The sequence below is a fragment of the Drosophila ananassae genome, chromosome 2R, assembly GCF_017639315.1.
Source record: "Drosophila ananassae strain 14024-0371.13 chromosome 2R, ASM1763931v2, whole genome shotgun sequence".
NCBI lineage: Eukaryota > Metazoa > Arthropoda > Insecta > Diptera > Drosophilidae > Drosophila > Drosophila ananassae.
Window position 1 is genome coordinate 19571898 of NC_057928.1, and position 15469 is coordinate 19587366.

At 41.7% G+C, this 15469-nt stretch overlaps 6 protein-coding genes across 14 annotated transcripts; 2 read left to right on the forward strand and 4 right to left on the reverse strand.

Moving 5' to 3' along the window:
• The first annotated feature begins 164 nt into the window (after positions 1 to 164).
• Positions 165 to 2137, forward strand: LOC6493881. Its single transcript, XM_001967815.4, has 3 exons — positions 165 to 800; positions 858 to 989; positions 1046 to 2137. Exons 1-3 carry the CDS (start codon positions 252 to 254, stop codon positions 1934 to 1936), a joined length of 1572 nt encoding a protein of 523 aa, XP_001967851.1. The 5' UTR covers positions 165 to 251; the 3' UTR covers positions 1937 to 2137.
• A 2372-nt stretch (positions 2138 to 4509) lies between these two features.
• LOC6492996 lies at positions 4510 to 5185 on the reverse strand. Its single transcript, XM_001956780.3, has 2 exons — positions 5096 to 5185; positions 4510 to 5033 (listed from the first exon to the last, which is right to left on the reverse strand). The coding sequence occupies exons 1-2, from the start codon at positions 5120 to 5122 to the stop codon at positions 4617 to 4619; spliced, it is 444 nt and encodes a 147-aa protein (XP_001956816.1). The 5' UTR covers positions 5123 to 5185; the 3' UTR covers positions 4510 to 4616.
• A 2-nt stretch (positions 5186 to 5187) lies between these two features.
• On the forward strand, positions 5188 to 6942 carry LOC6507018 (integumentary mucin A.1). 4 transcript variants are annotated; one of them, XM_032453908.2, is made up of 7 exons: positions 5188 to 5414; positions 5466 to 5678; positions 5733 to 5781; positions 5858 to 5890; positions 6028 to 6438; positions 6495 to 6735; positions 6800 to 6942. In XM_032453908.2, exons 1-7 carry the CDS (start codon positions 5391 to 5393, stop codon positions 6918 to 6920), a joined length of 1092 nt encoding a protein of 363 aa, XP_032309799.1. In that variant the 5' UTR covers positions 5188 to 5390; the 3' UTR covers positions 6921 to 6942. The 4 variants fall into 4 exon arrangements, with proteins under 4 accessions (XP_032309799.1, XP_032309801.1, XP_044570336.1 ...); XM_032453910.2 differs by having other exon boundaries at positions 6540 to 6735; XM_044714401.1 differs by having other exon boundaries at positions 6567 to 6735.
• Positions 6943 to 6946: 4 nt separating this feature from the next.
• Positions 6947 to 7630, reverse strand: LOC6492995. Its single transcript, XM_001956778.4, has 3 exons — positions 7499 to 7630; positions 7312 to 7445; positions 6947 to 7250 (listed from the first exon to the last, which is right to left on the reverse strand). Exons 1-3 carry the CDS (start codon positions 7523 to 7525, stop codon positions 7127 to 7129), a joined length of 285 nt encoding a protein of 94 aa, XP_001956814.1. The 5' UTR covers positions 7526 to 7630; the 3' UTR covers positions 6947 to 7126.
• Positions 7631 to 7773: 143 nt separating this feature from the next.
• Positions 7774 to 8981, reverse strand: LOC26514462 (integumentary mucin C.1). The gene is made up of 5 exons (XM_032453911.2): positions 8927 to 8981; positions 8766 to 8862; positions 8503 to 8710; positions 8145 to 8438; positions 7774 to 8087 (listed from the first exon to the last, which is right to left on the reverse strand). Exons 1-5 carry the CDS (start codon positions 8975 to 8977, stop codon positions 7970 to 7972), a joined length of 768 nt encoding a protein of 255 aa, XP_032309802.1. The 5' UTR covers positions 8978 to 8981; the 3' UTR covers positions 7774 to 7969.
• Positions 8927 to 15334, reverse strand: LOC6492994 (girdin). Of its 6 annotated transcripts, none has more exons than XM_014908687.3 (10): positions 14868 to 15334; positions 13602 to 14338; positions 13265 to 13543; positions 11151 to 13203; positions 10858 to 11096; positions 10722 to 10797; positions 10495 to 10658; positions 10245 to 10349; positions 9658 to 10044; positions 8927 to 8991 (listed from the first exon to the last, which is right to left on the reverse strand). In XM_014908687.3, the coding sequence occupies exons 1-10, from the start codon at positions 14934 to 14936 to the stop codon at positions 8979 to 8981; spliced, it is 4122 nt and encodes a 1373-aa protein (XP_014764173.1). In that variant the 5' UTR covers positions 14937 to 15334; the 3' UTR covers positions 8927 to 8978. The 6 variants fall into 6 exon arrangements, with proteins under 6 accessions (XP_014764173.1, XP_014764171.1, XP_014764172.1 ...); XM_014908685.3 differs by lacking the exon at positions 8927 to 8991 and adding an exon at positions 9063 to 9239; XM_014908686.3 differs by lacking the exon at positions 8927 to 8991 and adding an exon at positions 9134 to 9239 and having other exon boundaries at positions 9658 to 10041.
• Between the last annotated feature and the right edge of the window lie 135 nt (positions 15335 to 15469).

The following is a 15469-nucleotide window of genomic DNA, read 5'->3' on the forward strand; positions in this document are numbered from 1 at the left end:
GCCCCTTTCGAACGAGGCTAGAGCCGCCACTGGTTCTCACTAAGTAAGTTTACTAACATTTTTATTAGAAAATTGTAAGACCCCAGAACGACGAAGGCGGGAAGTCCCATTCACAATGTGGCCGCCTCGGAATATAAAAATATACCAGTCCGCATATTTTACCAACGCTAATATATTTACCTTTTGCAACACTGATTGAAAATTATAAACAATCTTAAGGTGTTGATATTATTTTACAATTAATTTCGGCAATGGGGGGAACGCGATGCATTTTCCGCGATTGCTCTGTTAACTCGAAACGCAACCCGAAGATGCATTTCTTTAAACTACCGCTCCGTGACTCCAAGCGAGTTGGCGCCTGGCTGAGGAATTGTGGCAAGGAGGATATTTTGAATGTTCCGAATAAAAAATTGGATTGCAAGACAGTTTGCGCTCGTCATTTTCGCATTGAATGCTTTATGAACTATAAAATGGATCGATTGTTACCTTTTGTTACTCCTACGCTCATCCGGATAAACAGCAATTTTGCCATCGACTTGGACAATCTGGATGAGAACGGCGATGCAGTGCTTGTCAAACTGGAGATTCCAACGCAACCTCATCTAATTGCTCCTAAGGATTTCGACTGCCCTCTGGGGTTTAATGATGAAAGCGACTGTGACCCCGAATTATGGAGCCGAATAATCGGCCAAAGAGATCCCGCTGCTGGAAATCAAGAAGCGTCAGACAGGAGCAGATGTGAAGCGGCACTTTCAAACTGTGAAGGAAGGCAGCAGGATGATCAGCCACAAGCGCCAAAGGTTGAAAAACTGGTCCTTTTTGATTTATCGTACCAACTGATTTTTTTTTTATTGTAGCTTATCAAGAAGTATGAGATTAAAGTTATTAAACGAAACTTACCAGATAAGCAAGGAGTGCACTGCCATAAAGTGACAAAAAAAACCAAACTGGCAGAAGAGCCGGAAAGTTTAGAAATCCATTTAGAAGAGGTTAGTCTTTGAAAGATTTTATGGAAAAAATACATAATTTTTGTTATATATTTTAGGACGAACTTCATAAGCAGGAGGAATCCATTCCACAACCTGATCTTCCGAAATCAAAGGAAGAAGCAGGCAACAATCATGTAATGATAAACGGGAAAATCATGGAACTAAAAGTACAAAAACAGAATTCTAGCAATGCATGGAAGTCACTTAAAACCCAGTACCTGAAACCGCATGATAATGAAAAAGCTATCAAAACTGTAAAGGAATCAGCTGAGCAAGAAGAAAATCTATTGCAATGCGACGAAATTATTCTCGGGCCAAACGAGGAGATGGAATGGGATCCAAATACTTTGCACTCGCATGAGAGTATTGAATCTCCCAAGGAGCTTCCTGGAACAGAGGCATCAACTCAGACTTTACCAGATGATCTCGAGAAATTGACGCGAGTTGAGGCAGAAACTCAAACTTTACAAGATGTTCAAGAAAATCCAGCGCGAATAGAGGCAGAAACTCAAACTTTAGATGAGGAACCCACTAGGGATCAGATTCTGTTACAGTACAACCAATTAAAATCCGATTATGAAAAGATTAAAAAGGAAAATTCTTTACTAAAGCTTCCGATTGCGCAATCGGAATCACCCAAATTACCAACCAACAACAAATCAGCAGCAAACTCTTTGTCAAAACCACAGCTGTATATGGGCATAAAGAAGTATCTGGGGCCCACGATGGCGGCTTTGTTGCGTATAGAATTATTTGGAGGATCTGAAGATAGATCTTGGAAGGAAGATGAGCAGGAATTTGCGGTGGAGCTTCTGAAACTAGGAGAGGAGACTTATAAGTACTGTTGCGATGAGTGGCGATTCCGACTACCACCCCTACGATTGGCGCGCACCTGGCTAGAAGCAGATAATCAAATGGCGAAGGACGACGAGCCGCTAGATTTATAACAGTAATTGTTCATAACATCCTTTAATTGTTTTGTAGGATGGTTTGGTCAAATGTTAAAAGTAGAGACATCATTCTGCCATCAAAGGTAACTTTATTTGTAGATATATTACGAAGCTTTAGGATTAAGGATTAAAAGTATTAATATTAATATTATAATATTAATAATATTATGATTTTATTTATATATTACATACATTGCATTTTTTTTACCCTCTATTGTATTTTATTTCATTAAGAATCTCGAAAACGGGTCCCAGGGCTCCCAGTCCCTTTAAAAATAAAAAAAAGTGCATGGAGCCACTATATGGGCTGTGAGGGCTATACCTTTGGCAATAATCATCCGATGCTTGAGCGGAATACCTTAATCGATTTGTAGATCGATTCTCCATAATTCTGCATCAAAATCTGGGAACAAAATATTTTTTAGATCTTTTCTCTAAATTTCTGTGGGGTCCACTTCAAAAATCAAGAAAAGTGCATGGAGCCACTATGTGGCACACAGCGAAGGCTATATCTTTGCCAATTCTCATTCGATCCTTCAGCGGAATACGTTAAACGATTTGTAGATCGATCCCCAATCAAACTGCATCAAAATCTGGAAACAAAATATTTTTTAGATTTTTCATTAAATTTCCTGGAGGGTCCCCTTCGAAAATCAAGAAAAGTGCATGGAGCCACTATATGGCCCCCAGCGACTGCTATATCTTTGCCAATTCTCATCCGATCATTAAGCGGAATACCTTAAACGTTTTGTAGATCGATTCCCCATGAATCTGCATCAAAATCTGGAAACAAAATATTTTTTAGATTTTTCATCAAATTTTCTGGAGGGTCCCTTTCGAAAATCAAGAAAATTGCATGGAGTTACTATATGGCCCTCAGCGAAGGCTATATCTTTGCCAATTCTCATCCGATCCTTTAACGGAATACCTTAAACGATTTGTAGATCGATCCCCAATCAAACTGCATCAAAATCTGTAAACAAAATATTTTTTATATTTTTCATCAAATTTTCTGGAGGGTCCCCTTCAGAAATCTAGAAAAACGCATGGAGTCACTATATGGCCCCCAGCGAGAGCTACATCTTTGCCAATAATCTTCCGATTCTTGAGCGGAATACCTTAAACGATTTGTAGATCGATTCCCCATGAATCTGCATCAAAATCTGGGAACAACATATTTTTTGATATATCAATAAATTTTCTGGAGGGTCCCCTTCGAAAATCAAGAAAAGTGCATGGATCCACTATATGGCCCCCTGCGAAGGCAATATCTTTGGCTATAATAATCCGATTTTTGAGCGGAATACCTTGAATGATTCGTTGATCGATTCTCCATGAATCTGCATCAAAATCTGGAAACAAAATATTTTTTAGATTTTTCATCAAATTTTCTGGAGGGTCCCTTTCGAAAATCAAGAAAATTGCATGGAGTTACTATATGGCCCCCAGCGAAGGCTATATCTTTGTCAATTCTCATCCGATTCTTGCGCGGAATACCTTAATCGATTTGTAGATCGATTACCCATCAATCTGCATCTAAATCTGGGAACAAAATATTTTTTCGATTTTTCATTAAAATTTCTGGAGGGTCCCCTTCGAAAATCCAGAAAAGTGCATGGGGCCACTATGTGGCCCCCAGCGAAGGCTATATCTTTGTCAATTCTCATCCGATTCTTGCGCGGAATACCTTAATCGATTTGTAGAGCGATTTCCCACCAATCTGCATCAAAATCTGGGAACAAAATTTTTTTTATATTTTTCATCAAATTTTCTGGAGGGTCCCCTTCAGAAATCAAGAAAATCGCATGGAGCCACTAAATGGCCCCCAGCAAAAGGCTATATATTTGCCAATTCTCATCCGATCCTTTAACGGAATACCTTAAACGATTTGTAGATCGATCCCCAATCAAACTGCATCAAAATCTGGAAACAAAATATTTTTTAGATTTTTCATCAAATTTTCTGGAGGATCCCCTTCGAAAATCAAGAAAAGTGCATGGAGGCACTATATGGCCCCTAGCGAAAGCTATATCTTTGCCAATTCTCATCCGATCCTTTAACGGAATACCTTAAACTATTTTTAGATCGATCCCCAATCAAACTGCATCAAAATCTGGAAACAAAATATTTTTTAGATTTTTCATCAAATTTTCTGGAGGGTCCCCTTCGAAAATCAAGAAAAGTGCATGGAGCCACTATGTGGCACACAGCGAAGGCTATATCTTTGCCAATTCTCATTCGATCCTTCAGCGGAATACGTTAAACGATTTGTAGATCGATCCCCAATCAAACTGCATCAAAATCTGGAAACAAAATTTTTTTTATATTTTTAATCAAATTTTCTGGAGGGTCCCCTTCATAAATCAATAAAAACACACGGTTCCACAATATGGCTCTACAAAGTCTATATCATTCGAAATAATCATCCGATTCTTGAGCGGAATAGCTTAAACGATTTGTAGATTGATTCTCCATAATTCTGCGTCAAAATCTGGAAAACAAAATATTTGTAAAATTTTTTCTCAAAATTTCTGTGGGGTCCCCTTCAAAGACCAAGAAAAGGCCATGGATCTTTGGCTCTTCCAAATATTATATATTTGCACATTTGAAAATCTTTGTTTCCAGAAAATGACATTTCCGGATTACATACTTGCACATTTAAAAATATGATTAAATTTTAATCTAAATGGCATACTATCGAATCATCAGTGGTTTTGGTGACGCAAATTTCCTTCGTGGAGGCGTCACAAAAGTATCCGGTGGGACAGCTTCCGGTGACATTGGTGGGCGTGAGGGCCCCAAAGCAGAAGGCGAAGGTGGTGCGGGAGGTGCAGGCGAATGTATAGTTGGGACCACATTGGCCACAGCTGTCGGTGTCGCCGCAACTAGCCGGAGTTTCGCTGCGTTGGAAGCATATCACGGGCTGATCCGTACACACCAATCCATCCGTGCAGATGAAGGTCTGATTGGTGTCGGGTTGGGTTCTTCCGAAACACAAATGATAAGCGGTCTGGTTGATGCAAGCAGCTCCATTTGACTGGCAGACATCGCAGGATGCCTGAATCCGGCCGATGTACAAGGTCAGAAGAAGGACCTAATTTGGGTAACAAGGATGGTAATAAATACTTTTCGTCAGTGAATCCTTCAGAGACTTACTAAGGCGGAAGCTATGAACCTGTACATCTTTATAGTTCTATTGTTCTGCTGCGAATGATGTGACACGATGGCCAAAATCACATTTTGTACTCTTTTTTTTTCGGAGGTGTCGAATTTAGTTCTATGACATCGTAAACCTTTTTGGAGCTTTCAGTAATGACTTGGTGGTTTATCTTTATGGCCGTTAGACGGACGCCAACGCAGGGTGTGGACCGGCTAAGCCATCTATAAAGAGAATTGGCACTAGGCATATGCCAGCCATCACAAGTTAGTCGTTCCTTAAAGACACCGAACCATGCAGTCCATCACAATTTTGAAAGTAAGCTAAGTCAAAACCAAAAAATAATGTATATTAATCCTAATATTTTAGGTATTGGTGCTTCTATGGAGCTCCGGCGTAGCACTGGGGGACTCCGTTTGTTCCAACTGCGACTCCACCTATGGACAATATGCTTGTATCAACGAGACTGCCTACGGAATGTGTTTCAATCAGGGCAGTGTGGATGAAAGCGCTGTTCAAAATTGTCGAGATGGGTATTATTGCGTCCTGGAGGGATTCTGTGCCCTAATGGATTCAGTTCAGGTATAGACATCAGTACAGCCTAGTTTTATTTGAAATCACCTAATCTTCTCACAGCCCGCTTGTGTCCCAGATGATTCAACTACCACGACCGATTTAACAACAGGTTCGTAAATATGACACCCAAATAATACATATTCCGAATTCGAATATTCTCGCTTTATTTTATGTTATGCGAAAAGAATCAACCACCTTAACAACAGAGTTAGTCACAGGTTTGAGAAATTACTTTTAAACTTATTTGGGTCGCAGTTTTATAACTTCCGGTCTAATTTTTGTATTTGCGAATTTATTTGGGAGTGGCAAGATCCTTTAAATATTAAATGGGTTATTGTTGTTCTTAAATCGACAGATTCTTCAACTTTACCTCCAACAACGACAACTATAGAAGATTCCACTGATTCTTCCACAACAGAGCCTACTACCACGGATTCTTCCACATCAGACTCTACTACTACAGAGTCTTCAACAGATTCTACTACCACAGAATCTTCAACAGATTCTACTATAACAGATTCTTCGACAGATTCTACTACCACAGACTCTTCAACAGGTTCTACTACAACAGATTCTTCAACACAATCTACCACCACGGATTCTTCAACAGATTCTACTACAACAGATTCTTCGACAGAATCTACCACCCCAGATTCTTCGACAGAATCTACTACCCCAGATTCTTCAACAGATTCTACTACAACAGATTCTTCGACAGAATCTACTACCACAGATTCTTCAACAGAATCTTCTACCACCACAACAGGTTTGTAAAATTTTAATATTTTGATTATTTTTAATGGATTTCAAATTGAGAAGCAGAATCTACTACCATTACAACAACTACTCTTCCAACTGTATTGCCAGATTCTTCCACTGATTCTTCCCCAACAGAATCTTCAACTGATTCTTCTACCCAAAGTAGCACTGAACCCAGTCCAAACACTACTAGCTCATCAAGTACCGCCACTACAGCCTCGAATGAAACGGACCCCGAAGAATATTGCTCAAATCTGCGAAAAAAAGGATACTATCGAGTTGAAACTGATACAACTTGCAAAGAGTAAGAAACTACTTAATTAAAAAAAGGAATCATTAACTAATAGGTACCTATAATTAATTTATAGGTACGTGTACTGCTACAAGCTGGGGCAGGACTATCTAGGATGGCTTTACTACTGCAATACCGGACAATATTACAATTCGGAAACGGAGTCCTGCCAATCGGAAAGACCTTCAAACTGTTGATGTTTATAAAATAAAAAAACACTGCATAAATTCTTAAATATTTTTTATTTTAAATGTGTTTAGTTGGACATATTACAATTATTTATTTAGTTAAAATGTAAATTGTAAATAGGAGAAATCCTATTGCCAGTTTTGGCATCAGTCTAAAATATATATGGTACACATTTGGGTATAATTTAATATTTTCTTTTTAAAAGTCTAGAATGTTATGTGCAATTTTCTGGCTTATTTGTGGAGCAAATTTTTAATGTTGAGTCGAAGTACATTCCGCTTTTACAATTTATAGTCACAGCTTGGGTAGATGAATTAGTGACATAGCAAAGAATAAATCTGAAAAAATTTCCTATTATTTTTTGTTCTTTGGTTCTATATTTTATTTAAACAATCTTACGTTTTGCAGGTGGAATCGTTTTGGTTTTCTATGTGTGTCGTTGTGGTTAGTCCTTTACAAGCTTCATCGGCACTCCATGATCCCGCATCATCCTGCTCTGGAGCCGGCAATGCGGCCAAACAATGAATCACAACCTATTGACTTTTGTTGAATTATTTTTCCTTGAAAATATGCTTCAATTCTTTACCAGTATTACAATAATTTTAGTCCACATTTTCGGTTAAATCTTCACTTCACTTGACGCACTGAAACCTTGAATCCGTTCAGGGCTCTTTAAATACCCAGAGGATTTAATCTACAGCATCGCTTATCTTTTTTCTTGACTTTTTTTATTAACGTTTACAGCTGCGTTGGGAAATGTTTTTGTTAGAATCATCTATTTTTATATATTCTTTTTATCGCGAAATAAGATATGTGCAGATTTCGAGGGAAATTAGGCAAGCTTGGGCTTTTTTGGATCAGTAACTCAAGACCCAGCCATAAAAGAAAGAAACTTGTATATCATTTTTAAGCGTGTTTAATAAAATCTAAACTACCTAGGCTCTTTAAATCTCCACACTCAGCAACAACTCCATAAACTATTATTTATTATATTTGCTTCTCATATTTTTATTAATTTGCTTTCATTTTATAAAAAAGTGAAAAAATTGAAACTCTATTATGTACAGGTATCTGGTTTCGTCGCGGAGCAGCTAGTTTTGTTAAAATATAGGCCTGATGGGCAATTTTTAATCAGAGCTGTAGTAACTCCATTGTTAACATAGCAGTATAGGTAACTGAAAGAACAAATTTTAAAGAAGGTTGAAGAATTATTAATTTAAAAAATTAATTACGAGGTGCATGTGGGATCATCTTCGTTGGCAAATAAAGTGATCTTGGTGACTGTCTTGCACGTTTCTTCAGCACTCCAAGGCTTTGCTGTCGTGGTCGTGGTGGTGGTCACAGTGGTTGTCGTTGTGGGAATGGTGGTTGGGATGGTGGTTGAGATGGTTGTAGTTGTCGTTTCCACACACCCATCTGGCAGAGTGGAGGTGCATCCCTTCAAGCTCGTACTATAATAAGTGTTGGCTCTGCAGGTGAGCACGTTGGTAGTCTTGCTTCCATCTTGCACAAGGCATATTATATAGCTGAGGAAGTAATTTGTTGCTAAATCAATTTACTTTTATAAATTTTATGGATACTGGTAGTTACGTTGTACAAGTGGGATCATCCTTGTTTTCCATAAAGGTTGTCTGACTCTGTTGCTGGCACTCGTCATCGGCATTCCAGGGAGCAGCTGTGGTGGTGGTCGTATCCTCTCCTGAGTTGCAAATGGGTGTTGCATTTTCATAACAAGTGTAGAAGTCATCCGTGCAATAATAACCAGAAGGACAGCTCAGTAGATCATAAGATGGCTCTCCTGAAAATCATAGCAGAATTTTAATGTATCTGATTATCCTTGATGTCTTACTCACCATCATAGCAGACGGAAAATGTGGTTTCGCTGTGACATGCAATGTGACTGGCATCTTGGCACACATTGCATACGGCTGTGATCCTCTGGACCAAGAGCTTCAATATATTAACATTAAGTTATAAGAGATAATTGTTTCGATGACCTCCGGCAGGTATTTACCAAAGCTACAAGCGCCTTCCATACCCACATGCTCATTCTTTCCACTCGCATTTCATTCTAAAATACTAAAGAGAAAGAAGTCACCTTATATGTGGTTATCTTTAGAGACCGAGCACCAAAGAAAAACACCAAGAGGTAGTTTCGTATGTTTGCTTACGTTTATTGTGGTATTAGGCGTGGCGTCAATAAATAGTACAAGGCTACAGGTAATTTTTAAAAATATATTCACAAATTGAAGGCGCTTTTGTTAGCTGCTAGCAGAGTACGAGTGTGGTATATAGGAATTCATAGATTCGAGTCCAGTTTGCAGTACCTAAATAATATCTTTTCATTACAACTATAAAAAAAAGGAAAGTCTAACGCTTTGGACGCAACATAGAGGCATCGGTATATAGTACTTTTGTGTGTATAAAGGGTGTATACTGGATAGTTATGAGAGTTCGCATAGTAGTCGCGTAGTCTTCTGGATTCGATACGATCGCATAAATAGGTATGAACTATAGTCTAAATTGTAAAACATGTCTTAAGGCAAATCATAGCGGTTTAAGCAGCACTTTACACTTATATTGGTATTACTATCTTAAGGCAACATCGATGTTCTAATGCGTTTAAAAATAAATTCGTTAATTTCTAAAACGAAATAATACTTCGTCAGCAAATGCATTAAATTCAAGTTTATGTTGTGGACGTATACTGTTGGGGTTCATGTTTAGACGCAGCCGTATTCATACCAGATGCTATTGCTCTTGTCCTCGGTCCGTTTTCTCGCAGACTTATCATCCGGTACGGGTGTTCCCGAGACGCTGCCGCTGGCCTGCAGCAGTGGGCTCTGGTCACCGGTGGTCGACGCACCTCCGATCGTTGTGTTGATCCGATTGTACATAAGAAACGTGGCAGGACCCCCGCTGTTATCGGCATTCTTCTGCGGTGTTTGAGGTTCTGCGGGCGTGGTGGTTGCCGCATTGCTAGAACCTCCAGACTGCGGCTGTGCGCCACTGGAACCGGGGCTGGAGCCGTCGGGCAGTTTTTGGTGTTCGTCGATAAGATAGACAGTGCGTCGGGAACCGGCAGTGCCGAGCGTCAGGCTACTGCCCGTCACGTCTGGCGCTTCCAGACTGCTAGAAGGCATAATAAAGTTCAGTATTTGGTTTAAAATCGTAAAAAGTAGATCGAGATATCAAAACAACAAAGTGATACAAGACAATGTGCAAAAAGGAGAGGAATTCGGGAGATGAGAGATGCCTCTGGCAGAGACAACCATGACGGAAAGGATAGTTTTAATCGGGTGAAATAATGGTTATACATTTAAAGCGCATACCCGTGCACGCTATTTCTACGTGAATTATTTAAATCAGTACGTTTCAGCGCCTGCAGGCTGCTGCGGACGGGGCCACCGCGCTGGATCGAGTTATCGAGCACATCCCTATGCAGACAAGAAGTACAATAGTGTTTATTTTGTGCATGTGGTTTTTTCGTGTGTATATACATGTAAATAGAAAACAAAAGACCATAAACCTCAAATAACAATTGAACCATTAAACCAATAAATCGCAGGTCTATACGCTTACCGCTGCAGACTCTGTCGGAGAGGGACGTTGCGTTGCAAGAGGTGAGTATCAGAGGCAATGGAGAGGGGCTCTTCGTTGCTGTTGTCCGACTCATTGCCCCCCGATTCAGATCCAATCACAAACTGGGAATTCGTACGGGCATCATCGACCCAAGAGCGGCGATTCTAAAAATATTATAACAAATAATTATTCATATATCTTATGTATTAAGTGTCCAGGAAACCTACTCGGCTGGGAACCTTGTTCATCAAATCGGAGCTGGCCTTCTTCACACGACGCACTAGACTGCTGGCAAAGGGTTTCCTGGAAAGTAAAATTATAATATTGGTAAAATTTCTTAATTATATTAGTCTATTTTTTTACTTCTTGTGCACTGTAGTTTCAGATTTTTTATAGTGCTCCATGATCTTCTCTTCTAGTTTTTCCTTCTGCCGCTTTAGACTGTGGACCCTTTCCGTATAGTTCTTCTCCTCCTCGTGGAAATGCTTTTTGTCCTCCAGGGAAATGGCCAGAAGTTCCTGATACTGAGATAACAGTTGGGACACATTGTCCATCAGGGCTTTGCGCTCCGAATCCAGGTCAGCATTGTTTTGGATCAGCATCTAAAAATCAGGATTTTATTATAATAAGTCTTTAACTATTTCATAACAACCCACCTCACAGCGCTGCTGGACCTTGGTATACTCCATTTGCAGGTGACGCACTTGATCGCTCTTCGTGTTCAGCTCGCCAGATAGCTCGGTGTTTTGCAGCTTGAGGCTAGAGTGCTCCATGCGTATCATTTTGTACTGCTCCTGGATGTTCTTGTACTCGTTCTTGAAGCGATCGCTAGTGGCGAAAAGGTTGCGGAAGTCATCGGTTAGCTTCGAGTGCTCGGTACGCAGGATAGACAGATCCTCGCTGCAGGTCTTCATATTCGTGTTCTGTGTGGTCAGCTCTTCGATGCGCTGTTCCAAGGCAGCCTGCTGTTCGCGGGTATCTCGCAATTCTTGCCGCAAGTCCCTCACTGCAGCCTTCAGTTGCTCTTTGTCCTTGTTCAGAGATTCATACTCCGCGTTCAGCTGATCGTGTAGACACTGCAGCGTAACCTGATCCTGAAGTGCATGCTTGTGTTCCTGCTGCAGCGAATCGATTTCCTTCAGGAGAGTATCCTTCTCGGCGGCTAATTGTGAGTTCGCCAACTGCAAGGCGACATGCTGGGTATTCAGCGACGTAATCTGTGATCCCAATGCTGCCACGTCCACACTTAGACGGGCATTTTCCGTTTGAAGTTGGGAATTGGAGTCCTTCAGGCGACTTAGTTCTGCGGAATCCCTTGCAGGGCTCAGGCGCAGCTTGTGCTCGAAGCGCAGTTCCTGCGAAGATGGTTGCGTAGTAGTGGACGCTGCCAGTTCGATGTTCTTCTCCACCGTAAAGATCTCCTGGCGGTGGCATAGAACACACATGTCAGATTTAACGCCGCCCTCCCGATCCTCCTCCTCCTCGCGCTGTTCTCGAGACACGTTCAGCATTATCTCCCGGACTGTCTTGAAAGTTTCCGGATTACGCACTAGTTTCTCCACAACATGTTCTACATTCAGCTCGCCGGACTCGCCGTCGGCAAGACCAAGTTTCTCCAGGTTGTGGCGCACTTTCTTTGTGACCAGCGTTCCGGTTACCAGGTCGTTGCGCAGAGTGCTTATCATCTCCTGGTCAATGTTCCGCTGGGAAGTCAGTTCCTGGTTTTGCTTCTCGAGCTCCACGAGCTTCAGCTGCACCTGGTCCGCTTCCTCAAGCGCTTTTCCAAGACGAATAAGTTCCTTTGTTTGAACATCCAATCGATTGACACTTTCGTCTAGCTGCACAGATTTCTCCTCACTGCCCTCCTTGAGCTTGGACACCTCCTTTAGCAAGCTTGCGTTTTCGCGCTCGTAGGCAGACACCTTGGTCTCGATCTCGTAGAGCTTTTGCTTGGTCTGCTCGTAGTGCTTGGCCTTCTCGGAATACTGCTCCAGTTCTCTGGTCTTGCTCTCGGCCAGCCGCTCCAAGTCATCAGCCCGCCTCTGGATGCTTTCGTTGAGCGTTTGGATCCGCTGCTTCTCTTTATTGAGAGTCTCCACGTGTTCTTCGGCGTCGGCCAACTTCTGACGGTCGGCATCACGCTCCAAACTCTGGCGGTCATAGCTCTTCTGACGACTGTCGACAGCGTCTTGCAGTTTTTTGTTCTCCTCCAAGGCATTCTTGAACACACCCTCCAGTTCCGCATTCTGCTGGGTCAACCTCTGAATGTTCTCCTGCATCTGCTCGATCTTCAGGGATTGCTTTTTCTTCTCCTTCTCCAACTCTAGCATCTTGCTGGTAGATTCGTGGAAGCTGTTCTCCTTTAGCTGCTCTAAAGCTGCCGTTAAACGGCGGTTCTCGAGCTCCAGTTTGAGAGCTCTCGTCTGAGCATTGTTAGTTAGCTGTTCTGAAAGACTATTATCGCCCGAGTTGCAGTCATCTTCGTTTTCCGAAAAAGATTTATCCAGCTCCTGGGTGGTATTTAGGTTCTTGGCCACCAACTGCAACTGTGCATTCTCCTCCAACAGCTCCTCCAGCTTAGAACGATCCACGTCCCGTTCTAGAGCCATGTCATTGAGTTTTTGCTTGTATTTAATTATTTCAGACTCCAGGGAGATAGCATGCTCCGATCGCTTGCGATAGCGTTGCAATTGTTCTTCAAGCATTTCTCTGCAGAAATAGATTTTAATTATTTTTTATATTATGCTTATTAAGGGATAATTATGCATACTTAGATTCCAACAGGACTCGATTGTCCTCTCGCAGCTCTTCAACGCGGGATTTGTAAAAGTCAGAGTCGCCAAGCTTCTCGCGATATTTTTGAACTTCGATTTCCAATCGATCGGCCCGCTCCGCCCGTTCGCGCAGGATATCCACCTCGTCCCGATAGGCAGCTGCCCGCTTAGCCTCCGTGAACCACTCCTGGCTCTCTTGGCGAAGTTTGTCGAATCGCGCCTTTTTGTCATCCAACTCCTCGCGCAGCTCCAAGAGATTTTCCGATTTTTCCTCGCTGTAATGGAATTTATATTTATTTTGGGTTTTTAAATAGAATAATAGTTCCAACTTACAGCTCCTGTCGCAACTTGCGATTCTTGGACCTCAGGTCTGCGCATTCTACTGCCAAGTGATTGCTCTCAGAGTTCGACGAGGATGAGGGAGTGGAAGTGGCAGTTCCATTGGACGGAGAGCGGGGCATGCTCACCCCTTGGCCGCACTCCACCAGGTTGTCGTTGACCGCAATTTCGGGCTCCACACAGGCCAAGTCGATCCACTTGAGGTACATGTGATCCCGCTCCTTTGTCAATCGAATAATGTGAGTAAACATGCTCTGCGGTGTTAGTCTTTCCAGGGAGTCTTCGGTGAGCACCAGACTGTGGCTATCCGTGACCTGCTTGATCAGCGCCACAATAGCGTGTTGGGTCTCCAAGTCAAGCTCCTTAATCCGGGCTATGAACAATTCCTTATTGGGACATTGTACCGCTGCTCCGAGCAGTAGAGTCAGTAGGGTTTTCATTTGCTCCAGCCCGGACTTGCTCTCCGGATGGTGGCCCAAAATGAAAACATCTGGAAGCACCAGTATCGTCTGGCCCAATTCCTCCTCGAACAGGGATTTGAGATTCCGAACGATGCACTCAAAGTTCTTGGCACGAGCGATGCTTAAGGACTTGCCATTCAAGTCGTTTAGCTCGCTGGGATTGTTCTGCGGCTCGGGATCGATCTGCAGCCAAACACTGTGGATAATGTGGCCATCTAGCAGGGAGGTGTAGCCGGCTAGGAGTTCGGCACGTGGCAGGCATGATTCGAGCTGTAATGGAAAGAAACAGCGAAAGACCGGATTGAGTGGCGAATTTCAACAAAGAATAGAACTGGACAATGTCCACGAAAGCTACACGCTAATAAAAGCCATTACACTCCTCCGTTCATTGGTACCGTAAGCTGTCTTGAGCAAGTTACAATGACCTTGGTTCTGTGGAGAGCCACATAACTACATACCTTAGCACAATGATGGTCACAGTAATAGAGATGGTTTTTATGGTTTATTATTTCAAATAGAAATAATTTTTTTCTTTAAACATAATTCTCAGTCTTTGTTCTTAACATATTTAATGATTTTTATATGTTAAATTTCGATTTTAATTTATAATTTACTAATTGTTTTCCCTAAACTGTAAGCAGGTATGACTACGCGAGCAGGTTGTTGCTGTGTTTGTTGTTTTTTTCCGTTTCCATACGTTCGCATGGGAATCGAACACTTGAATTATTTATGCCAAGCACATAGGCCCACTTGCGATGCAAATATCGAGCATGTTCATCCGTGGTACACCATTACTCACCCAAGAAACGAGTGCTCCATTTATGAATTCATCAATTTCCATTGGCGTCGCGGTTGCCGTGCCAGCCATTGTTTTTGTTGTTGTTGTTTTGTTTTTCGGATGGCTAGAACACAAAGGTGCGCTTGCTTATGTGAGTGTGTGCGAGGTTGCACCTGTCGCAGTGGGGCAGTTACTTTTCCGCTGCGGCTTTTCCAAATTGCGCTGCCGTTGCCTTCTATTTTCCCAAAAGTCCCGCAGTCTCCCATTTAAGCCAAGGACGGGACATTTTCAAGACACATAGCCACAATCACAAATAACATTCACTACAATCTATTGGGCGTCTGTTTTCCGAGATTCTTTAATAAATAAAACAATAACAAACACTTAAAGCGGCTGCAAAAAACAGCGAAAATTAGTTTTGGGAAGACTGCTGGAAAAGTTTAAGCATAATTTGAGCCAGTGAAGACACTTTACCAGAGTTGCCAACTGTTGGTTTGGGGTTAGTGATGGGAGAAGGCATATAGCTTAAAAATGGCTAGATTGGTTTTAGTATTTAGGTTGTAAAAACTGTTTTGCTATTTAAAAAACATGTTATTTTATAAAATCTATTTAAAAAAGAAATA